The sequence below is a fragment of the Manis javanica genome, chromosome 6 (genome assembly GCF_040802235.1).
Source record: "Manis javanica isolate MJ-LG chromosome 6, MJ_LKY, whole genome shotgun sequence".
Lineage (NCBI taxonomy): Eukaryota > Metazoa > Chordata > Mammalia > Pholidota > Manidae > Manis > Manis javanica.
Window position 1 is genome coordinate 26,493,001 of NC_133161.1, and position 25,000 is coordinate 26,518,000.

Below are 25,000 nucleotides of genomic sequence, written 5' to 3' on the forward strand. Positions count from 1 at the left end.
GGGAGAGAGAAGCTCCTCCTACACTTTTGTTTTCAGATTAATTTACATACCATAAAATTCACCCACTCGAAGGGTAAAATTCAATGACTATTTCTAGTAAATTTACCAAGTTGTGCAACTATCACCACAGTCCAATATAAGAACTCCAAAAAGATCCCTGTGCCCCACTGCAGTCAACCTTTGTTCCTGACCCCCAGCCCAGGAAACCACTAATCTGTTTTCTTTCTATTTTATATAAATGGAATCGTACAATAATGTCCTTTTGTGTCTGACTTATTTCACTAAATTTAATGTTTTGAGATTCATCCTTGTCATAGCATAGGGTAGTGTTCATTGTATAGAGATGCCATATTGTGTTTATTTACCATCTGATGGACGTTTGAATTGTTTCCGTTTTTTTTTGGCTATTATGAACAATCTGAATGAAATCCTGATCTGAGTGAGAAGTGAGGAGGTGGAAAGAGGTTGAGGTTTGGAGTCAGGAGTCCCAGTCAGTGCTAGCTCTGGCATTTGCTACCTTAGTTGACAGTACGATTGGTTTCTTTATCTATAGAGTGGAGGTAAGTAAGCCCTGTCCTGCTCTACTTCTAAAGTAGTTGTAAGAATCAAGTGAGATGGTGTATGGGGAATGCTTTGTGGACTGTAAGACACAGGACAAATGAAAGGCATTACTATTGGCGTTGTCTTTCTAGAATGTACTAAAATGCACTAGAAATGAAGTTAAATGAATTAAAATGAACTAAAAGGAATTGAAAATGAAGAGAGGGTCTTCATACAATCTAGAATCACTGTAGGAAGTTAGACTCACTAAAATTAAGATATAGTCAGGGCATCCTCCAACCCACAGATGGTGAAGGGCAAGACCTTCACCTTCAAGTTGAGCTCAGCCTAAGAGGCTTCCAGTGAGTCAGACTCAAACAAAATACTATCCTCTGGTTCAAGGTCATTACAACTGTCACCTCGTTGAAATAATATTAAACTAATTGGGGTAACTACATTTTTAGGGGTCTTCAGACATTCAGGAATATAATTGTTAACCGCTGAATGCTATGTTTAATTATTTGACTTTCACAAAGCATAAAAAATAGGTTCCTTAAGCAGCCAGTGAAGATTTTGCTTCAGACAGAAAGAACTGGATACTGGTGGCTCACAACCAGTCAATCCTAAGGTGACTATCACAAAAGGGCTCTCCACACCTTCTATTTTACTCAATACTATGGGCTGCTTCTAAGTTTTATCTTTAATCTCACTGGGAGATCCGGGATGGAATGCTTCCAAGACAAGAGATATGCTGTTCCCGGTTTACTGGAATCTAAAGCACAGAATGTGAGTACCCATCAAGGGCCTCTCACGGAATCGCTGGCCTGTCCAACATTAGAACTCAGGCGCTCCCAGTGCCCAGATTCAAATTACTAGACCATCTCCTTCCAAAAACAGCAAATCCCCAGACATCTCTAGTATTCCGCAAGCTTACATAACACAGGTCACTGAAGTCAAATAAGTCTATTCCTTCTACACATCTTCTCTCCTGAGAAGTCCTTTCTTCCCTTTTCAACAACTGAAGAACAGGGTTTTACTAAGAAAAAGCAGATGTGGGCTTTTATGTGCTTGGAACAGTTCTCTGCTGTTTTCATTCCATGAATTTTCTCAAAGTATTCATGGATGACAGTGAGATGCCTTATAGACCTCTCATGTTATTTGTCACATTTTCATATCTAAGCATGCCAATCATTGTACCATAAGGCCAAGGTTCTTCACTTCTGCCCTTCTGTGACAGTGACTGCCACTGTCACTGTATTATAATAATGAGAGCTTGAGTTTCACTTGCACTTGCTCTAAGTTAGATATAGTGTTTGTACACTTATCTCATGTCTTGTTCAAAATTAAGCAGCTGATAACTGATGGAGCCTGGTTAGGTCTCTTTGACTGCAAAGTATATGTTCTTACCTACTGCATTATAAGGCATCACTAAAATGCCACACTATAAGGTATGTCTTTATGTATCTTATATGTATGTAGTCATATATATGTATACATGGACTATATGTATGCAAGTATGGATATATGCATGTAGTGTTTCATTTTAAACCATAAGTAACTTGAAGCAACTTAGAGTTCCTTTGTGTCCTGTACAATTTCTAATTTGGAAAGTGTATACATGAGAGTAATGTGTCTTGAAACCAAATCTGGATAGGAATGTGTGGTGAAAGGTCAATGACAAGGCTTAAACATGATCTCTGTGTCATAAAAGACTGTCTTTTTTGTAGTTTCCATGCTGTCCAACCCATATATACTGATTTTTCAAAAACCTGCATCAAAGGGAGTGTGGCCTATGACTAGTTGCTGTATGGCATTTATAGGATCATTTCCACATCTTCTGTACTATCATCCTGTTGCCTGGAACTATGCTCTGTGACTAACTAAATGACTGAACCACACTCTTCAGGAGGCATGTAGTTTCAGTGTGAATTTCAATTATGAAATTATTTTATGTCAGAAATAAAAATACTATCTGAAGATCACCTAAGGAAAAACTGAACAAAACATGCTCAGATGAGAAGTCAGATCCACTTCTTTCAACCCCACACACACACTCTGTATGACACAAAGCAAAATCCATGGTGACCAAAACAGCAGTGGACACTTGGCAGCATGGGAAGATGTCATCAAAACTCTATCATGTCGCTTCCACAGCAGCTAAACAGGCACCTAAGTCTCACTGGTTAGAAGCAGTGTGGCCCTCTCCAAGACAAAGTGCCACAGTCTAGGAGAAACAAGAGTTCTAATCAGACAAAAATCACTCCCCTTCCTGTCCAGCCCACTCAAAACACTGCTAAGAAAGTTCAAAATGTAGTTAGAAAAAGATTGAACCCATTTTGGATACAGCAATTGCCTCAATTTCATAGAATGCATTTTTCTCCTGTTTCACAAATACCAAAAAACCACTTTCAAACCTACAGCATGTGCGTGAATTCACATCTTTACATTCAAATACATTTACACACATAAATGTATGAACACACTTAATATTTATATAAAATACATGAAATAAAGTGTCAATGCTTTGATGTATTTAATTTCTGAATATCATATAGCAGACTTACATCCTCATTATTGTCTTATTTATTTGGAGCAATATTTATAGTTGATGATGGATTCTAATCACAACTGAAAAAACAGAGGAATCATGAAATACTATACACAAAGCACTATAGTTTGCATTAAATACATTACAATTTAACTTATATAAAAACATATCCTCTGAGGAAAACAAGAGATTAAAACTATAACTCTAACTGTACAGGGTTTTTTTTGTATTTATTTATCTTTCAAAGGTAACTAAAGCTAAATACAATCTGAAAATTTCACAAACCAGTGAGGCATTACTATTGAAAGAGTACAGCAACTCTAAAGATAAATAAACATATGAAAAGCACATTATTAAAATCTAAATGAAAATAGAAAAGTAAATATACATAATTACCTTATTAAGGCTATATAACCAATTCAGAGATTTAAACTATCATTTTATAATGATGAGGTCACTGATTATTTTTGTCTGGGTCTTATATTACAGTCACTCATTCCATATGTTCAACAAATAACTGTTGCTCTGGGGAATGTGTTTGGACCTAAGAAAACACTGGAAAACAAAACAAACACGGACCCTGTCCTCACAGAGCTAACAGCCTAGCGGGGCCAGCAGATGAGAACACAGGCCCCTATGTCACAGCCACAGATGTGCTGTGTGGGGTAATCCCACCCCAGGGGAAGCAACAGCTAAGCTGAGACCTGAAGGATAATGGTGGAGAAGGGGAGGAGGTGGAAGGAGGATTCCGGGCAGAGGGAGAAGAAAATGCAAAGACCCTGAGGTGCGAGAAGGCACGGCCTATCCTAACAGTGGCTCCCAAACTAAGGGCCTCAGATACTTCTTGGGCCAGAATGAAATTTTCATTCTGTGGAGAGATGAAGACAGTTTGTTCTTTCAAAGCTAAAGTTGTTCGATTTTAATAATTGAGTTTAAGGCCGTCTTATTTTCTGGCATTAAAATGGCCCCTCTTTTATGAAATGACAATGATAGTAGATGAAGTATTTTTAAAAATATACAACCCTATTTTATAAATAAGCAAATCAAAAACTACTGGTGCATAAAATCTAAAAGTCTGGGAATTACTGTTCAAAGAATAAATTTAGTTCTAAAAGTGTTTGATAGGGTTGAAGGAGATAGGAGAAGGAGAAGTCAAGAGATAAGGCTGAGGAGGAAGGCAGGGAATTAGGTCATGAATGGCCACAGGAGAACTTTGGGCTTTATTCTAAGAGCAGTGGAAATGATTTTCAACAGGGGAGTGAAACTCTCCTTATATTTGTAAAAGACCCCTCTGGGTTGTTATGTGTAGAATGTGTGTTGTATGGGGAAAGGCAGCTGGGAGGAAGGCCAGTTATGAAACACTAGAGTATCCCAGGAAAAGGGAGTAACAGCTAGAATTAGGGCCAAATCAATACAACTGAGTAGAAGACGACGACTTAAAGGGACAAACTTACCAAGGATTTGGTGACTTGTCATACTGGGTAAGGAAAATGGGATGATCAAGACTGATGTCCAGGCTTTTGCCTTGGGAAACTGGCTTTCAGTAGAGGATGTAGAAGAAGGCTTTGTGTGGAGGAAGGTGGCGAGTTCATTTTGAGACATGTTGAATTTGAGGTGCCTTTGTGTTCAAATGTCTACATAGGTCTCAAACAGATGAGAGAAGGAGCTGAACTTCGGATATAAATTTTACAGTCAGTAGCATATAAATAAAAATTGAAATTGTAGACATGGATGGATTCCCCAGAGAACACAGTATAAGAAGAGGGCTTAAGGCACACCCTAAGGGGCTGGCAGAGGCAGGGTGGTCAGGGAAGTAGGGGGAGAGCCGAGAGGCAGGTGCATGCAGACCAGGGGAGACAGCAGTTCAAGGAGCCAGCAGGCAGCAGTTCAGGTGCTGCAGGAATCAGCTGAAAGGACCAGAATGCTCACTGAGACTGGCAACAAGAAAGCTGTCAAGGATCTGGGATAACAGAGGGAGCAGGAGCCAGACTGCCGTGCGTGAATCTGAAGGCAGGAAAGAGCTTTTTTCACTCAAAGGGCCAGCAATTGGCTGGAGATGTGAGTTTGAGAAAGTGGTTCTTCGTAAAGGTCTTTAAAGATGTAAAATATGGTGTTCCCTTAAGAACACACTGTTTCAGTCATAAAATTGTTAATGGATTTAAATACATTTAAAGATGTAAAATGGTTCCAAGAAATTCTCTGAAGGAATCCTATTTCAAAATATTTTAGAAATCACATTTTAAAATACTATTTTTAAATTATGGCAATTTTAGCTCTCGTCCATAGAGATCATACTCTTTAAATAGTATGTATCTTTGAATGGGTGGTGGTAGATGGAGCTTCTTCATTGAGGCTGGTTGGCAGAGTCTCTGGAGTCCCATAAGTCTTCGAATTTTTAACCGGCACAAATGCTTTAATGAGCAAGGATTCTCTAGAATGATGGAAAAAACACACAGGCAAAAATAAAAACATTAGTGGATTGATGTGTTAGACACAGACTGTTTTAGAATAATATTAATAGTGTTATTCTGAAACACAGGTATGCACACATTAACAAATGGTAATTTTAAGCAGAATTAAAATTGTAAATAAGCATTCCAGACCATTCTTCTAGAATGTAAGCTCCACAAAGGTAGACATTTAGTCTGTCACTGTGTCAGGAAGAGAATCTGACTCGTAGCAGGTGTTCGACTAGAGTATGTTAAATGAATGAATGGACTTGATTTAAGAAAGCAAATGCTCACTTCTTCTATTTATGCTTTAGAATTGAGTATTGTAGAGATACATTTATTTCCTCTCTCTTCTACCAATCTTTCTGATGAATAATTACCTAAGAAACATCTGATACAAATGATTCCATATGTGATGATTCAGTCTTAGGCTTGTTTCAGTGTCTAACATCTAAACATTTTATATTAAAACAAAAAACATCTACTAATGTTACTCAAATACCTGATGCTAGTCTTTATTTTCAACTCTTCCCTTATCTACATTACAATTATAGTACTGATATATTATACTAGCAATATGAGCTAGTGAAAAGGCAGCAGAGCATAGGAACTTAGCTGTGGCTCTGGACTTGGCGTGAATTAAAATCCTGGCTCTGCCACTTAGTATTTGTGTGACCTTGGGTAAGTTGCTTAACCTCTGTGATCTCAGTATACTGACCTGTGAAATGTGGATAACAATGGGACCCACTTCATAGGGTTGTTTGAACATCAAACAAGTTAATTCATGTAAAGTATGAGAAATGTGTGGGGCATTGTCACCACTCAATAACATGAACTATCATTCAGTTCAATAGTGAAAGACATTTCTGCTACATTTGATTATAAGCAACCAAATGATCTTTTCAAAAAAAAATTAAAACAATGTTTTTCAGAAATCGAAGCAAAATTACTATTACCAAAATAGGCAAAATAAACCCATCTTTAAAAAATTTACCATTTTTCTTTCCCTAACAAATATACTGCCTTACATATACCTGGAGGAACCCTGACATCCAGTGGTTAACCATGATCACAGCAATGAACTGACAATAGTCTAGTTGCAATAATTTATAACTAAAACACCAAAAAAAACACCCTGGTCTTATTCTTACCTGGATTTTCTTTCTAAAGTCATAGAAATTGGTCATTATTTTGCAATAAAAATACATGGACAATTAATTGCCAGCTAGAAGCAAAATCCATTCTGCCTATGACAGGAAGTGCAGTGGACTGGAGAAGGTGATCTGAAGTGAGACCAACAGGGTTCAAACCCTTGCTTTGTTATTTTCTATGTCTATTCCTTGGGTAAATTACATTTTCTGAGACTTCAGGTTGTTTCCCCTTACAACCTCCAAAACATTTTAACCTTTTTATTGTAGAATAAATACAGACAGAACTACACATGGGTAGTTTCATAACTCAATGTTGGTGATTATTCGGTGAGCATCTTTAATCACCTCCCAGTTCAGGAATTGCACAATTTCCTCGGCCACCCCGGAATTTCCTCCACCATTCATCCCAATCTTTGTCCTTTCCTCCCCTGTAAGTAACCACTATTCTGCTTTGGTATTAATCACTTCCTTTAGAGCTTCATCATTTAACTGTGCTATTCCTACATTATAGCACTGACGATGTTGTTTTAAAATTTGACTATGTCCTTTGAGTCTCATTTACTCTGCAGACTCTTCTCTCCACCTCCTTCTTTTTCTTTCAGTTAATCTGTGAAGGACCAAAACACCCTGTAGTTTCCCAGAGCCTGAACTCTGCTGATTGTATTTTCACGGTGCCTCTATTTGTTGCAAATTAATAGCTGGGTCCAGAGTCTTGACCAGACTCAGGTTTGATTTCTTTCGCAAAACTGTAGCTGGTGCTGTGTTCTTTCATCGATGGCCACATAATGTGTCATTAGCAGCAGCTGATGCTCAGTGAGTACATGCATTAGCTTGCTGGGGGGCTGCAGAACAGTGATACCGAATTACATCATTTCTTTTTCAATTATTATTTGGAATATTTTTATAAACAGATGCTTTTAGTCATCTACTCTTTGGTTACTAGTGGTGCAAATCATACAGGAAGGTGGAAAAAATGCTTGGATATTTTCTTTTAGCAATTTTTAAGATAATGAATTGATTTTCTTAGCCTCTGGAGTTGAGCAATTTAAAAAAATATCATATTTATACAGTGGTTTCAGTTACTCACTGATTGCATCTTTCATTCTCAGAATAACAGTAATAATATTACTCCACCACCAAAATAATTTCTGGTATCTTTTAAAATGTTTTTGTGTGTGCTCTCCCACATTTTTGCCCCATTTAAAAATAGATGTGTCTTTATCTACATTATCTGACCACACAACCTTTACATATTCTATCTTCTCCCTTTTACCTCTCACTTAGTTGTGGTATTTTGTTTAATGTTCATGACTAGTCCTTACGTCACTATCTCTCCAGCCATTTTGGTTTGTCTGAAGCTCATAACTTAGTGGACACTTCAGAAGGCAGTCAGAGGAATGGTGTTGCCTGAGATAATCTGACATTTTTCCCTCATAAATTACTTGTTCTTTTTGCCCATTTGTCCAAAGGATATAGTGATCTGTAATTTGTAGTATCAAGTCTTTCTTTTTGTTATAGAGAGTTTTTCTTGAAACATAGGTTTTTGTATTTGTTGTGTTCCCTCAGTTTGGTTTTCCTTTTCAAGGAATCCTATTATTCATAGCTTCACTCCTCATTGCCTGTCTTCCATATCTGTCACTGTCTTTCTAATCCTTTTATTTATCCATTCATTTCTATTTTATTTAAAATTTTTATTTCATCTTCTTTTTCTTTTAAGATATTATCTATTGCTTTATTAGTTCTTGTTTTCGTGTCACTCTTTATATTTGAAATTATTTTTTTCTTTTTATTTCTAATTCTTTCCTCAGTTCTGTTACCTCATTTCTGAATTTTTCTAATTCCGACTTGTGTTATTCTTTCATTTCTTGTATCCTTTTCCTTATGCCTTTTAGCTTGTTTTGAAATAGAAGGTTTCAGTTTTAATCTGTTCTGAGTCTGGTGTGCTTGCAGTGGCTGTGGGTAAATTATTTTTCCTCTTTCTATTTTTTCTTATATTTGTATGAGATTGACTGTGATACTTTCCTGTTGCTCATTTTTATGTGGCTTTAGTTTTCCTGAACTTTTAAAAGGATGCTGGGTTCAAGAGAGCTCCTCTAACTTTGATCCAAAAGATGGTGGCTTTGGGTTCTGTTTCCCACGCCCACTTTTACGTGGATTTGCTCATGTGTCTGTCCTGCTTGATTCTGATTTTACTCCCAGTGTGGATTTCAGTTAATAAACAGAGGCCTGACAGGGCAGTTTCAAGGATTCATATAGTTCAAACAACTTTGCAATTGCCTTTAGCCATGTTTCGTATTTGTAAAAATAAGCATGATAGCTCCTAACTCTGCAAGCCGTGAAGATTTCACAATATGCTTTATGTATACACATTTCAGATAGTGCACATAAACAAAAACAATATAAAAATACTAATAATTTAGTTTTATATAGCTAAATTTATTCTTTTTAATGTTGTAGACATTACGTAAGTGTCTTATCTTACATGTTCATCTCTTTAATTCCCTGCAACAACCTTATGAGGTAAATACTACCCTAGTCCCATTTCACAGTGGGAAAACCTTGGCATAAAAAGGATAAGTAGTTACACAGTTAATATGATGATCCTGGTCTTTTTAAAGGAAATAAAATATTCCCCTTCCCCTAATAAAACAAAAGGATATAATAAATTGTTGCTTGCTTCCACGAAAATATCAGCTCTGAATGACATATGCACCGTACAGCCTAGCAATCCTACATCTAGACAAGGTCAGAAGTCCATCCCATCCTAGGTCTGTCTGACCCCAGAGGTCAAGTTCTAGGCTCATAATACTACATTATTTACAAGATTCTCTAAGATTCTTGTTTTAGTTGCCATAAAGCCTCTCCTATTATAGAACTCATTGAAGAGCAAGAGCCATTTGAGGAAAATTCAAGATTACCTCCAAATATACACTAAGTTAAACTATCACTCTTTCTAGCCAAAGTCTTCATCCTTTCTACCAACCTACATTTCTTACTACCATGGTCAAAACTGTCCAAATTCAGATTAATTCATTTAATGTATGAGACTCTGCTTAGCTACAAACCTCTTATTACTCATATTTATCTTTTTATCAGAACCTTACACCTAACAAATATGAGACATAAAGCAATGCAACATTTTAGTTTGATCTTCTTGGCTGTCAAACATATTTACTGAATTTGCATAATGATCCTAAAGAACAGGCTGTTGTGATTTTGTTATCCCACTGAAAGCTGATTTAGGTGTATGAAGAGTATCAGAATGTTTAAATGTAATGTATAAAGTTTGATGATGCTTCTCTAAGGCTCCACAAAATTGATGTCCAGGTAGGTTTTGAAAGTTCAGTTTTCCAAATCATATTTTGAAAGAGAAAACCTCTGCAATTTATGTTTTTCTAGCTTCTATTTATTTGTATTTCAAGTAACTTTAGATGTATTTTTATTGAAATTTCTGTAATATAGTTCATTTTTATGATTGTAACTAAGCTTTAGAATATAAAATGGACTGCCTATAACACAAACTTTTGATGGCAGGAGTTTGTCTATAATGACTTGAGAGAGTGCATATCAAAAAGGATAATTCTAATTAATTCCATTCATTCATTTACTCAGTGTTTATTGAGTCTTCATGATTACAAGGTATTATGCTAAGCCGTGAGAATAAAAAAATAAAGTAGATCCCTGCCCAGGTGGCGATTACAGTCTACATACTTTATGATATTACAGAAGTCAACTTTTAAAATATGAATTCTAGTCAAAATGTTAGTAGAGCCATAGTATTACTCATTATACAATTAAACAGTTGGAAAGTACCGAGAAAGGCAAAACATCAGTATCATACATCAGAGGCATTAAACATGATCTAAAAAAACAGATAATTCTGAAAATAAAATAGCACTAAAATAGTATCAAAGATGATATTAAGAAACTTTCCCTATTTACATTTTTTATAAAAATTTTTGTAGGTAAAACTTTTTTTTTACCTAGTATCTGACGGATTTCTGGCCATTGTCTCTGTACTTCTAGTGCAGACTTCAGTTTAGCACACAGAGGGATGTAATCCATATAATCTATTAATATACGAATAACGCTGCCCACCAAGTGTTTCATCCAAGGAACTGTAATAAACTCACAGAACTGAAAGAATTGATAAAATTTAATTTAGTAGTACTTTTAATATACTGTATACATAAACACTCAATTTTGTTATGAAAAAGTGCTCTTTGTCTTTTTACAGGAAATAAAGTATCCTCCTTATAATGAACAAGAAAAAATTAATTATTTGCTTGTGTCTGTGAAACTATGAGTACTGAAACTGTACACATGGCTCTGAAATGACTGTAATCAATGTAACAGGGAAGAATCATGCTTCTTTCCATGATTCTTCTTTGTTTTTCTAGCCCCATATTCCACCACATAAGCATAAACTGTTGTTTTCACAGCCTTCACTCAGTTTCCAATTCAAGAAAAATAAACAATCTTTTTCACCTTGTTTTATGCTTAAATCTCATGTCACCACAAACAAAACTTTCAAGAACAAGAAACATGTAACAGTTGGAGTTGATTTTTCTTTTCCTGTAACATCCCTAAAGAAGCAAAAGTTAGGATGATTCCCAGTAGGAAGAAGAAAAGGATGTCACTCACCGGGTTGTCTTTTATTACACAGGATGTCCATCCTGGCAGTACCTCTTCCTCTATCTCTGACCACACAAAGGAATTTCCAAAGATGTCCCCATGCGTGCAGTCAAAGCACATCTCCACTTGATAGCCATTATTCAGCAGCAGCCTCAGCATTACCTCGTCATTCAGGGCATACTGAATGGCACTGGGGAAGCGAGTGTCATTCACATGCATAAAATAACAATTGACATTAGCTCCATGGGAGAGAAGCAGCCGGACAATTTCATGGTTATTGGCCCTCACTGCCACAAGTAGACAGTTGAGGGGATCTAAGTTTGGGTCTGCACCTGCATCCAGAAGGACTTCTGTGCAATGGATATCATTATTACATACGGCAAAATAGAGTGCTGTCTTCCGCTCATCGTCATAGCTCTCAGAAATGTGGTCAGCAAGCAGGGTATTGACATCAAAGCCATTTTCAATAAGCAGTTCTAGGCACTGTACATTCTGTCCATCTGCTGCTGAGTGAATTGGTGTTAGGCCACTTTTCTGGATGGCATATTTGGATGTTACAGGGATGAGATACTTCAGTACACTAAAAAGAAAGTAAAATATCCACATGGCATGAAGAAAATAAAAAGTTAAACAAACCAGCTTCCTCACTAGACATGCAAACACAGTTTGTTTAGTTTTGCTTATTTCCTCCAGATAACCAAACACTTGTCCTTTGTCCATTTAGTTTAGGGTTAATTTAGCTTCCCACTCAAAATATACCTGGGAACAGACTGCATCTTATATGTTTGGTCCTAGAACTGTGAGGAACCCTTCCCATCTGCCAATACTTTTCTGAACAACATATTTATAAACAACCAATGCTATTTAATGAAAAAAAAATCAAGGAAAAGCAAGCGCATCTGATGCCATAGAAGAATGCTTCATAGTCTTGACTATGAGACTAATGAGTCACGGGAAGTTAGAGCTGGAGGTGACCTTGGACATCACTTGTCCAACCCTTCTATTTAACAGAAGAGCAGTATGAAGTCTGGAGAGGTAAAACGACTTGTCCAAGGTCACACAGTTAAATGTGGAGCAAGGACTAGAATTTAGGCCTTTTGAATTCTCATTCGTTGCTCCTCTTCCTGCCTCTAAACAATCTATGCTTTCATATTGGCCATGTAATTCCCATCTGCTTCTGTATAACTTGAAATTGAAATATTAGTCACAAGGAGAATTTTTATTATTCTATCAACCTTACATCAGTCCAACTGAGATAACTAACCATAGCTTATCTTTCTAAGCACCTGTGACAAATAGTTGTGAAGTTCACACTTGATCGAACTAGACATGTGAGAGCCACAGGCAAGGATAATTTGATCTTTTGTGCCTAATTCAGAGCAACCATGTGTGAATTTATGAACACTGGGAGTAAATCCACATAAACTTTAAAAATGTGTCACTTAGCATCAATTATGTCACCATTTAACAGCCAATGTGGCCACTGGAAGCTATAAAGCCTAACAAAGTTTTTGAACTTACAATACAAAATATTAATTGCCTGGAATTATCCTCTCATGGTGGGTAATTTAATATAGTGATTATAGACTTCTATTGATGTGTTGATTATGGCTCATTTTGTGATTTAAAAAAATCTGTCCATTTAAAAAAAATAATCTAAGCTTACAATGAAACTGTTCTATTCAAGGATTAATTTGACATTATACTGTAAAATTTGTCAGTGTTTGTACAAGTTGGAGTAATACTGATATTATTATCATAAATTTTATTCCTTTACCAAGGGCAAAATTTATAGAAACTCTGTAGTATTTTGTTTAAACACATTAAAAAACAAAAACAAAACCAGGAGGTCACACTTGGGTGGCTTGTGCAGTTCTCACTTATAACTTACTTCCTTCTAAAAGCAAATTCCTTTCATTAGAAAAGCAGTGGAAGTTGAATGTAGAAATTTTATGAAGCACAAGAATATAAAAAGGAGGGGGAAAAATCAAACAAATATTTAGATAAACATTTGGCCTAATATTTAGAAAACCTTGTGAACGTTTTGCCTTCGTCTTTTTGGATTTGGGGAGGTATAGTTAAGGAGACCTGAAATTTTACAGTATATACAATTTTGTATTTTTGACCATCCTATGATTTGTTACTCACAGGTAATGTCCCTCGTAGGCAGCGCGGTGTATAGGAAGGTGCCCTGTTCTGTTAGGTACGTTTCCACTTCCTCCATAGTCCAGCAGGAGGGAAATGCAGTCAGGATTGCCCCCTCCTGCCGCCTCAAATAGCACCGATGCCCCATCGTCTGCCAAGGCAAACACGTCACCGCCTGGCGGGGAAAGCACGGGGCGCAGTGGTAAATGGACGGACTGTCAAGGTAGTCAGCTCAAAAATAACGTGTCGTTTTCCTTTCTGGGGAGGACTTTTAAAAGTATTAAATTAAGAACATCTGTGTTCTCAGTATTTTCAATAAGCAGTTAGGCAGCCGGTTTCATTTCATTAGAAACTCTTTGCATCACAGGAACACCTGAAAAATCAGCAATTCCAAGATAGACAAATGCTCCCAGGAAAAGGGACAGTTTTACTTCTCAAGTGAAAGACCACAGTTAACACTCTATTTCATTTCAACAAATATTTATCAATTGCCCCTTATGTGCAAATGCTGTTTGTGACCCAGCAGAAGATCCTAAAGTGAATAAGTCTGACTGCCTCATGGAGCTCAGAGGGGAAGTGAAACAAAACGTCATCGAAGAAGACAACCTGTATAACACAAATGGCATCAGGACTAGGCGGCATGGTGTAGGGGAGAGAGGTTTGTGTTTGGTTTCTGGCTCTGCTGCTGACTGTTCGGGGCAAGCTAGTTTTGTCTATGAAAACCTCCATCTCCTCCTGTGTACACTAGAGTAACACCCCTTGTTTCATATGGCTTATTGACAATAAAATGAGGTTGTATTTTGGGGCCTCAAAAATGCTAGTCTTTTCCTTATAGAGGATCTTTGGGGGTCATGTGGTCCCAGCCTTTATTTACAGATGAGGAAACTGAGGACAAGATGTTGAAGTAATTAGATTAGGGTCAAAGAGGTGGTAGAAACCAGTGTAAGAATTTGGTCTCAATTCTTGTTCTATTGTTGCATAAGGCACTTGCGGGGCTCAAAGGAGGTCGCATCAGAATCCATTGGGAGGATTAGGAAAGTCTTCAGGGAGGAGGTGTGCCAGAGATTGAATTATATGGGAGTACATTCTGGATGAGGGCAAGGACTGATCCAAACCCAGGCAGAGGGAACACAGAGTATATTGGGGGACACTGCTATGTCTAATTTGGCTGTAGTGCAGAATAAATGTTGATAGCAGTGAGGGATAAACCTAGAAAAATAGTTCAGGATGATGCAGTTGGGACCTGTGCATGCAGTTCAGTGGGCAGTAGGGAGGCACTGAGAATTTTTTGCATAGTTTACATGATCGTGGCTGTCCTTGAGGGAGAACAGCTGAGCTGCAGTATGTAATGTGGAGCCTCTGATGGGGAGACCGGAAGCTGGGAGAACAGGTAGGAAATGACTGCACTGGCTCAGGGCAGATGCAATGGGCCTGCCCTGGATGCAAACCAGAGGGACTGCCAGGGTGAGAACAGGTGACTGGACTTGGGGAAAAAAGGCAATGGAGGAAATAGAGGTAAATGTAAGCATTCAGTCTTTGTTGAGAGTAATCATTATATCCAGTGTGAAAGAAGAGGAATTCTGTTTAGGAGGAGACACGTGTGAGACTCTGGTGAGCCATCTCTGTGAAAATTGGGCTGGTGGACTCTAGAGAGAGCAGTCAGGGCTGGGCTTGCACATCTTTAGTCATGGTGTATGGGGTTTAACTGAGTCGTGGAATAGGGGGATACTGATGGGGCTGTCACGGGGCCAAGTACCAAAGCTTGATGCCATTACATTCCCTGGAGAAGAGGAGCCAGTGGGGAATGGAGGAAGGGGAATCCAAGAGGCAGGAGAAACACCAGGTACAGGCAATTGGTTTTCACGTACCTTTGTGGATTAAGTGCTCCAACACGTCACAGTGACCATGCTCAGCCGCAACACCTAATGGTGTGACTCCAAATCCATCTCTCAGGTGGACATTGCCTCCGTGTTTTAGTAGCAGAGCTATGATATCTTGGCGGCCTTGTTTGGCTGCTTCATGCATTGCTGACCATCGCTTGACACAGGGCTGATCAAGGCTGGCATTGTGTTTAAGCAGAGCTGACACCATGTCATAAGAGCCCTTTTTTACAGCTTGAAGATGGTTTTAGAAAGAACAGTTAATAGTAGGCCTATGAACATGAATACTTTAGATGCCATTAAACTGATTACCAAATTTGATATCAAAATAGATATTAACTATTCTCTTTTTTTCTTCAAGAGAATATTGTATTTTTCATACCCCTTCTACGTCTCAGACCCAAATTTGTGGTGTGGAGTGAAGCATGCAAGATGATACTGCCTTTTCTTTAAGATGCTGACCTGAGATGGAAAAAGTTTCATGGAAAACAGTGCACATCACTAAATAGGATATCATGTGTACTCTTTCTGAACTTGAATTTCTTCATCATCAAAATGAAAGTAACACCCACTGCTGGGTTGTATATATTAAATAATATATGGAAAATGTCTAGTATATACTAGGAGCCCAATAAATGATAATTATTATTATTTCATCATTTCTAGAATCCTGGAGCCACATGTATAAATAATGTTTATCAAGGCCCCTCCCAAAGGATTTTTTTTTTCTCTGAACAAGGATAGCAGTAAGTAGTAAATGAAATTCTCTTTCCCATGCTCTTAATGGAAGGTTAGCAATAGGAATGTTTAGAATCTGGGTAGGCCAGTTTTTCTAAACAGGTAAAGTGTGTGATAGCTAATGTGCTACAGTTTAAGAGGTTCACTCAATCAGATGTTTCTTCCCCCTCTGCTTGTTTATAATAGCTGAAATTGTAGCCTCCCCCCACACACACATACACTTTGGACCCCCCCCCCCACACACACATACACTTTGGATTAAGAAATTGTCCCAGTTTAGATATAAATAATCCTGGAAGATGTAATGCATTTTTCTGTTATCAGTAAGTAAAATCCTAATAAGAAACAGAGCAGGATGAGTGCTACTTCCAGCAAATGGACATAAATACAGTTACTTTCACTCCCTTATTCATTTGGTCATTCATTCAGTTGAATGACATGCTGGCTATATCAAAGGAACAGGGTTAGGCACATGGACAACAGAAAAAAAGACAGATCTGGCTCTCACTCATAGAATTTATAGTCTAGGGAAGAAGCCTGTATTTTCTTCTATTTGAAAAGAGACTCAAGAGTCTGAGCCTTTGCTGGGAAAAGCAAGACGGGGGCCATAGAACATCCTGGGCAGCTAGGGGGCAGAAGGCAGAAGGCCTAAGGCCAAGGAAGTGGGTGGGTTCCCAAAGGCAAAAAAGGAGGATGAAGGGAAACTTTGTCTACTTCATTTGGAGGCAGGCAAGCTGTCTCCGCAGTGAGATTTCAGTTTTCTCCTGCTAGCTGTCTCCTGTCTGTTGACAAATGCCTTTCTCTGAATCGCCCACCTGCCACTGGCAGCTCTAATTACAGCAAATTACCTCATCCTAGCTGGTGTTGTTGCCGCGCAAACATCAATAAGTTAAATGAACTGAGAGATATGTGTCCTCATTTATCTTCTCGCTCCTACTGCATTTTTTTCTATGTAGAAAAAATGGACTAAAATAATGAACCTGTGCCATTGGAATCTGTTTTCCTTTTGTCTGACTTAGAGAATGTGTTGATTAGAGATTAGTCTTTCTTCATGGAAATAATATATATAGGCCATATTCCATGTAACATAATTTTTAAACTAAAAGTTTACTTAGTTTTGGAATTAAAAATATGTACCCTTTCCCATAGAAATAATAATGCAAATCATGGGACCCCCACCCAAGCTAACCCATGAAGACATTCTTAACCAGTAAGTGGCTGAAATAATGAAAACTAATAAGGCACATAATTAAGTAAAATACAGAATAAACAATTTACGAAGCAGAAAAACTATATATATATATATAAAATGCTTAAAGAAAACCAAGCATCAGTTCCCTCTGCTTGCTCTGCACCCTGGGCCCCACTGGCCAGGATAATCTATGGCTATCCAGCTGTAGAACGGTGACACCAGCTTCAGAGGGGTGGGCAGAGACGAAGTCTGAGTGCAAAAAGCACTTAAGAAGTGTCAGCTGATCACCAATCAGATATCTTCCACTTAGCAAGTAACTGTGTCACGTGACTGTAATACGTCGAAGTGTTACAGATGACTGAGCAGGAAGGGCCTGAGGGACCAGAAGTGGTATTTTTTTTAGGTGATCTAAGGATATTCCATAAATAAAGACAAAGATGTTGGCATTGGGGTAACAAAAGTGAAAATGGCATTGCATTAAAAAATAAAAATAAATTCTATCTCTCCTTTATAAGTTAATGGAGAATGAGTAGCAAATATCAAATTAGCCCACTGACTCAGGAAGAAAACTGAGAATGTGCTGTGGATGATCCCTTTTCCTACAGAATCTAAAAGGGCTGGATGTGGGTCCCACAATGAAGATCCTACAGAAGGTAACCAACCCAAGAAAGTCTCCATTCACCAGATACATGGAGGATGGGGATGTAAGTGAACACCTCCAGAATATTTCCTTCATGAGACTTTTGTCTTGTCTTTGGTATTACCATTTGGCTTATAAAAAAATACCACTTCCAAATGTTAATTCTATTTTGATTCTGAAAACTCAATAATCAAATTCCTTTCCCACACTTCTGGTATAGCTAGAGTAGAAAAACCAACCTATGAAACTTGGAAATGCATACAAATGCTTAATGCTCTGTTGCAGGCATTAAGCATTAAAGAAAAGTCAGCAAATGAAGCAAAAAAGAAAGAAACAGTGATAATCATGATTTGGTTGTCCCTTAAATATGTGGATTAAGAAGAGCAAGTGGAGAATAATTCTATATTTACAAAGTGAGATTGTACACGGACCCTGGAAAAGTATCTTTTTTTGCAGAAATCAAAAACTGTAGAAACAACAGCAAATACATAGATATCATTACAAATACTCTATGGTGTATGCCTTTAAAAATACAACAGATCCCATTAATAGTGGTGATGCAACCTACAGGTGCATATTCCATTTAGTGTCTGTATATCCTGCTCTTGAAGAAAGATCTGGTTTACTTATAAAAAACACCATGTTATTGTGACATAAGGCTGGTTAGCATGTATGCAGAGACAACCGTCTGTTCCTCAGTATTTCTCTTTTAACAACAGAAACCCCCAAGTTTTAGCTGGCCGTCTACTCAGGTAGAGTCTGAAGTAATGGGATATGGATGGAAGTGCTGGGTGCAGTATGTAGGACATCTTAAAGATTAAGATGCTTTCCCAGCATCTGGAGAAGATTCTGCCTCTTTCCTCCTTCCTGCTGGCTGGGAAATGGTGATATCTGACTTGTCTAACAGTGCGGCAAAGCCATGCGGCCAGTCTCAGGCCACTCACCTCTGACATGCTGTATGAGGGCAATGAGCTTTCTTTTTAAGTTATTGTTTGCTTTCCGTGTCTGGTTTTTGCTTTTGTTTTTTGGTTGGTTTTTGTTTTTTGTTACAGAAGCTTTGCCTGCACCCTAACTGTAATAATTAGACTGTCCAACCTCATCTGAATTAGGGAAGGTTGAAAGCTATGATGTAGGTAAGAGTAAACAAGAAGGAATCAGATCAGAATGACTCCCTATAGTGGTGACCCTACTCACAAGCTGTGTCCAGGGGCAGAATACTTGCCTAGAAGATTTTCCCTCCCCTGTTTGCTGATGATCGCCTCCACACTGCAATTCAAGAGCAATGACCTCTTTGAAAGCTTCACAGATTCACTGAGTTTGTATTTCCCCAATATGCTTTGAATATACACCTTTATTAGAGCATTTATCACACTAATTTTCTATTTTAAGTATACCTAGTGCCCCTATACTAGACTTTCTCACAGGAGGAAGATGATTCCATTCATCTTCATATCCATGCTGTGCAGCGCAGCATCTGTTTTAATGAGACTCCTCAATACATGTTGGTTGTATTGATTTTTTTGAATCAATGTTGTCAAATGTAAATATTTCACTGATGGTCATGACTTGCTTAAATTTCCTTTTAACAATATTGAGGTTGTTTTTAAAATTCGAGTGACTTCTCTGTGAACAGGAGCCACGGCAGTGACAGCTAACTATGACCACAGCTCAGGATGTTTTATTCTTTTCCTCTGTGATTGCTGGTAAATAATCTTAGGGCTCCTGCCCCTCTCCACACACAATTTCATAATGGCTCTCCTCTCCTGAGTCTCTATCATGTGGCAGGGGTTTTATATACTTATATTTTCTCTAATTTTCATAACAATTCTGCATGGTAGGTGTTGCACTTCCATCTTATGCATGAAGAAATGAAGCCCACGGTAGCAATCTCACAGCTAGGATTAAATCCACATAACAATACTGTGTTGTATATTCGGAAGTTCTTACAAGAGTCGTTCTTGAAAGTTCTCACTGTGAGAAAAGAAATTTTAATCATGTGAGATGATGTAGATTAAATTTATTGTGGTAATCATTTTTCAGTATACACATGTAGCAAATCATACGTTGTACAACTTGCAGTAATACACTGTCAGTTGTATCTCAGCAAATCTAATAAAACGGAAATAAATCCACAGATCTCAAGTGCCAAAGCCCAAATTCTTACTCCACCACCCTAGGTCCCTAAGAGAAAGTCAATATTCTCTCTTGTCATCTGTAGTTAATCTCATCTCCTTCTGCAAACTGACTTCCCAGTTCTTATTGGTCAACAAACAATGGGCTGCACACACTGAGAAGAAGCTGATAAATGACACCTTCAGTTTTTCTCACATTCCTTCATTGTGTCATAATTAGGAACTGCTTTTTAGGTGCCCAGTGCTGCATCCGTGTGCTCAGAATCTGCTGGCTTCCTTCCTTCACGTTTAGCTTCATTGTTCTGCTGAGGAGCTGGTATCTCCCTTTCAAACCCCCTTTTTGCTTTTTTCTGCGGGCTACATAATGCATGTGCAATCCTCCATACAGCTGGACCCTGTCTAGAGAATGTTCCTTTAGAACTGTCACCTCTGGCCTCATAAACCTCCTAATTTGGATCTCTCCTGGTTAGTGGGTGCTGAAAAATCTTTCACATTTGACCTCTTTATCGGATAGAAAAACAAAATCACAGGGTTGGTGAAATGATTAGGTCATGAACTCAGGAAATGGGAGGAGATGTTTTGGACAAGACACAGTGGTTTCCAATAAATACTTATTAAATATTTATCTCAAACTATAAAAGTTCTAGATAAAAGGTCATTTACCAATCAGAAGGGGCGTCTCTCCTTTGTCATTTTTGGTGTTTGGCCACACTCCCTTTTCTAATAAGGTTCTTACATTTTCCACCAGACTAGCTTTTACTGCCAAAGTCAAGGGTGTTTCTCCATCAGAGGTTTTGAACTCCCAAAGTGTGTTATAGGATGCTGAAATGTGAAAGCATGTGTAAAGTTAAAAACCTTAGAGGATATCACAGAGATCAGAATAGTTCCACATTGTATGCATTACATTGAAGAAAGTCAGTTAAAAAGAAAAGGGAAATCTAAAAAGAGATATGATTACATTTTATCAAATGATGGTGAGTATAAGTAGATGGGCATTGACTTGAAAGCTAGAAAACTAACATCTATGTCTTAAGATGCTATTTTTTATTTTTAATGAGTTGCAAATTCTCATTTCCTGATAAATTGTAAACCCTCCCTAATCCTTTGTATTGCCATTAAATTGCCTCTGAAATTGGTTTTGCTCAAGTGATGTCTGAATGTGGAAATGAAGAATGTATCTGATTGAACGTGCTTGTCAGATGTGTTACAAAAGAAATAACCATGTTTAACATCGTCTTTTATATCTGTCTGTCTAACTAGCTGTCTGTCTAGCTATTTTTTTTTTTTTAGTTGGCTGGCTGGCTGGCTTATTAATCAAGAAGCTATCATCATCTCCTGGAGCATAGGACTAGGGAGAAAAATTGAAGGGTGAAAGATAGGGCACTTCAAAGTATTTTATAAGATGCTGAGATGTGAAAAATATGGTGTTAGAACATCAAAATTATTATTAATATTTAAGATTTTCCATGATGTTTATTGTTTATGTTATGAAAAAATATAAGGACAAGTATTATAAGTACAAGTATACTATATAATAATCTTTTGAAAACTATTAACTCAAGATAGTTCAAGATGAAAAATTAAAACTGACCTCCAAAAGCAAAAAGCTTTATATTCAAATAAGCTAATTCATGATATATACAAACTTCCACCACTTTTAGGTGATAACCACATCTTCCTGCCAACCTGTGTCACATCACTAGCAAAGGGTGGACCCTAAACCTCAGAAAATGTGCTGATGTTTGTCTCTCTGAGTATAAAACATGGGTATTCCATTTTCCAAATTCTAAATCATCTTTTATTCTCCTTTTCCTTTGCTTGATATGCTTATTGGGAACACTCAAAATCTCTACATTTTGGCTTCAGTTTGGTCAAAGGGATTTTATGTTCTCTTACCATCCAGGACAATTTCAAGTATTTGTTGAATGGGCTGAACAACAGCTTCATGCAATGGAAACCATCCTTTTTCATCAGCTTCATCCAATGCATATTTATATTTCACATATTCCTGGAGTTCAAGAATGTGACCTGAATTAAACACATGGGCTAAAACAAATCTGTCTTGGCAAGGGGGAATCTCCTATCCATCCCACTGTAGGCAATGCACCCATATACCTTGTTTTATGGCCTCCACAATTTTTCTGTTTTCAACACTTAGTGGTACAAATCTACCAGAGAAAGAAAAATAAGCCATATTTATCATAGCAGTATATAACAAGGAACCAAAAAATTAAATTTATGTTGAGATTTTGTACATAATTTTAATAATCAAGGTCTACAAGCAATGCGCTCGACTGATCTTACCTCCTTTAAAAAATGTAAATGTTTAAGAGTCAGATACAGAGTATATTTATGATACACTAGACCAAGGAACACTAGTGAAGATGACAAAATACAAGATTATAATGCTGTCCTTGAACTTAATTCTAAGCAATGAAAGAGAAGTAAACAAATGGGGTCATTGTCAGAAGAGCTGGGTTCAGTTTTTGTGATTTTGTGTTCCTGGAGAGGCCAATTAGCATCTCTGGGTGTTGTTTCTTTTTCATCTGCAAAATGATGGATTAAGTGGAAAGATATATAAGGACTCTTCCAACTTTAAAAACTATGCTCACTAAATGTTGGTTGCTTTGAACTTCATGATTGTTGATTAATAGTTGCTTACTTGGGAGCTTGTGATCCACACTGCATGTAGGAGTCATTAATCAATTGATCCACAAATGAAAACATGCTGAGCATTTACTGAATAAACTTCCAATCACTGGCCCAATAGGTCGCGATTTCAACCCTTCTGGCAATTCTCTGATGTGTATGTTTATTCAAAGGAAATAAGGTATTTCATAACAAATTGATTTAATTCTATTACACAGAAATATCTGCTGGCATTTAAGACTGAATACATGCTCAGGAGCTCTAAAGTTCCAAAATTTGTTGGAGATAAGGGAAAAATTAAAAGGGCCAATAATTTTATAGCACTGAATCTGTTCAACAGCACTACTCAATTTCAGAATACAGGGTTCTAATTACTATAATAGAATGTAAAGGTAAACCAAAGTTTTTTTTCCCGAAACTTCAATGTGTGTTGTGCAAGACAGAAATCTACTTTCGCAGTTTTAGGCTCTGTAACTCCTGCTAACATAACAGATCAATTTATGTATAATTGTTAACTTCCGTCATTTGGCTAGTAGATGATTAAATAGGCTATGGTTTACATATTACTTTGTCATTTTTAATAAAAGCCCTAAACTCTTTTCCCATTCATTGAATTTATGGGCTAGGTGGGTTAGCATTATTCTTCATATTTTTAAAGATGCAAAAATGGAATACACTACTTAGGAAGGTTGCTTGAGTCAGTAGCAGAATGGACTCTAGAACATACAGAACAGACCTCTGTTTCCTGACTATACATTAGTTGTATAACTGTACCTGAAAAATTTGTTGAAATCACTTATTCTTCTTTTTCAATTCTATACTAATTTAGAAAAAAGGCAATCTTATACAACTGAATTCAACTAAGAATTTTCCATTTAGATTATTTGCATCTTCTACATGAGACGGAGATTTGTGGAAGATTACACCACTGAAACCTATGCACAGTGCCCTTCTAAGGCCATTGGTTTCCCAGCCAGAAAAGAAGCGGAAGCATTTTCCTAGAGGAAGAGTCAGAAAACATCATTCATTTAATATCTTAATGAATGCCATAAAGATATTTTGTTGAGGATAGCTGATTTGAGTATTACCTTTCAGAATGTAATGTAGTCTTGCTGGCGTCAATGGATTCTTCAATACTGAGCTGGATATCATAGCTTGCAAGGTGGTCTTCATCGGGGTCATCACTGGTATCCATCACTGGTTATAATTTTTGAAAGAGGCAATTTCTTATTATCAGCAAGTGACACAGAACAGCATGGATACTTACATTAAAGAGGCAAAATGAAAAACTAAAATGTGTTTTCCTTCCTCGTTTATAAACCCAAATGCAGTTACATTTTAATCCATATCATATAGAAAGCCCATTCTAACTTTTGAAACCTTTAATTACCTGCCTTTTGGGCATCTGCATTTTCTAAATTTTGACTTTCTTTTCAGCAATGACAGTGGCTGGGCTTCTAAGAATTCACTTACCCATACTTAAAACCTACACTAAGTTTGGCCCATTAGTTTTCCCAAGACACTGCTCTATACAACACATTAGAAGTTTAAAACTCAAACCAAGAAAAAGTAAGACCATGGCAGGAATAGAGAACAGTAAAACTTTTACACTTTTTACTTTCTATTCTCTCTGCTATGTTTGCTCATTTGCTAAGATTCCTTTCCTCATAAACAATGGTTTGGGTTGCAGTTATTTCTGTATTTGTGTTCAACTTTTAATTGATTCTATGCTCTTTGAGGTGAAGGGCTCTATCTCATTCATCTCTGTGCCCCCTATAACTCTAGAAGGTGCTTGGCACAGGGAAGCTTCTCAATGAACATTTGTTGAATTAAAGTAGAGAGAATGGAATGTCACAGACGTAGGAGCCTAGCCTTGCCCTCAGGAAATTTGATGAGCAGAGAAGACGCAGGAAACTTTCAATAGAAGGAACTGAAAACTTCAAGTTTCTGAGAAATTACTGTGTAACCTTACATATGAAGTGAACAAGTTTCAAAATGCCAAAACTTTAAAATAAAATAGGAGGGGGTTAATCTGGCATACACAGCTTTAGGCCCTTGGAGAGCTTCCTCACTGATGTGATGGGCGTGATAGACCACAGGGCTCTCTGGGGGCTCCAGGATATCCACCTCGAGGGACCTGTGCTACCTGCACTCCTGGCCATGGAATGATCCTTTCAGACCTTGGCAGATGGGCATTCTTAATGCAGTTAGGGACGCTGGAACTGCTACTATAGGGACAGGCGTGGTAGAGATGAGCTTTCTTAAGTGAGGCTTAACTGCGGAGACAGCCAGTGGCTAAA

The 25,000-nt window shown here is 37.5% G+C and overlaps 1 protein-coding gene across 2 annotated transcripts in view; it reads right to left on the reverse strand.

The window, feature by feature from the left end:
• Nucleotides 1-3,049: 3,049 nt before the first annotated feature.
• ASB15 (ankyrin repeat and SOCS box containing 15) overlaps nt 3,050-25,000 on the reverse strand; it is a 36,605-nt gene continuing 14,654 nt past the window's right edge. The window contains exons 4-13 of one of the 2 annotated variants that reach the window (XM_017641033.3): nt 23,789-23,897; nt 22,167-22,219; nt 21,948-22,079; nt 20,715-20,873; nt 19,867-19,890; nt 15,338-15,583; nt 13,473-13,644; nt 11,334-11,904; nt 10,673-10,826; nt 3,050-5,519 (exon numbers count right to left, since the gene is read on the reverse strand). In XM_017641033.3, coding sequence (XP_017496522.2) covers nt 5,347-5,519; nt 10,673-10,826; nt 11,334-11,904; nt 13,473-13,644; nt 15,338-15,583; nt 19,867-19,890; nt 20,715-20,873; nt 21,948-22,079; nt 22,167-22,219; nt 23,789-23,895 — 1,791 coding nt within the window. In that variant the 5' untranslated portion in view covers nt 23,896-23,897 and the 3' untranslated portion in view covers nt 3,050-5,346. The remainder of the gene's footprint in view (nt 5,520-10,672; nt 10,827-11,333; nt 11,905-13,472; nt 13,645-15,337; nt 15,584-19,866; nt 19,891-20,714; nt 20,874-21,947; nt 22,080-22,166; nt 22,220-23,788; nt 23,898-25,000) is intronic. The other variant, XM_037023514.2, reaches the window with a different exon arrangement.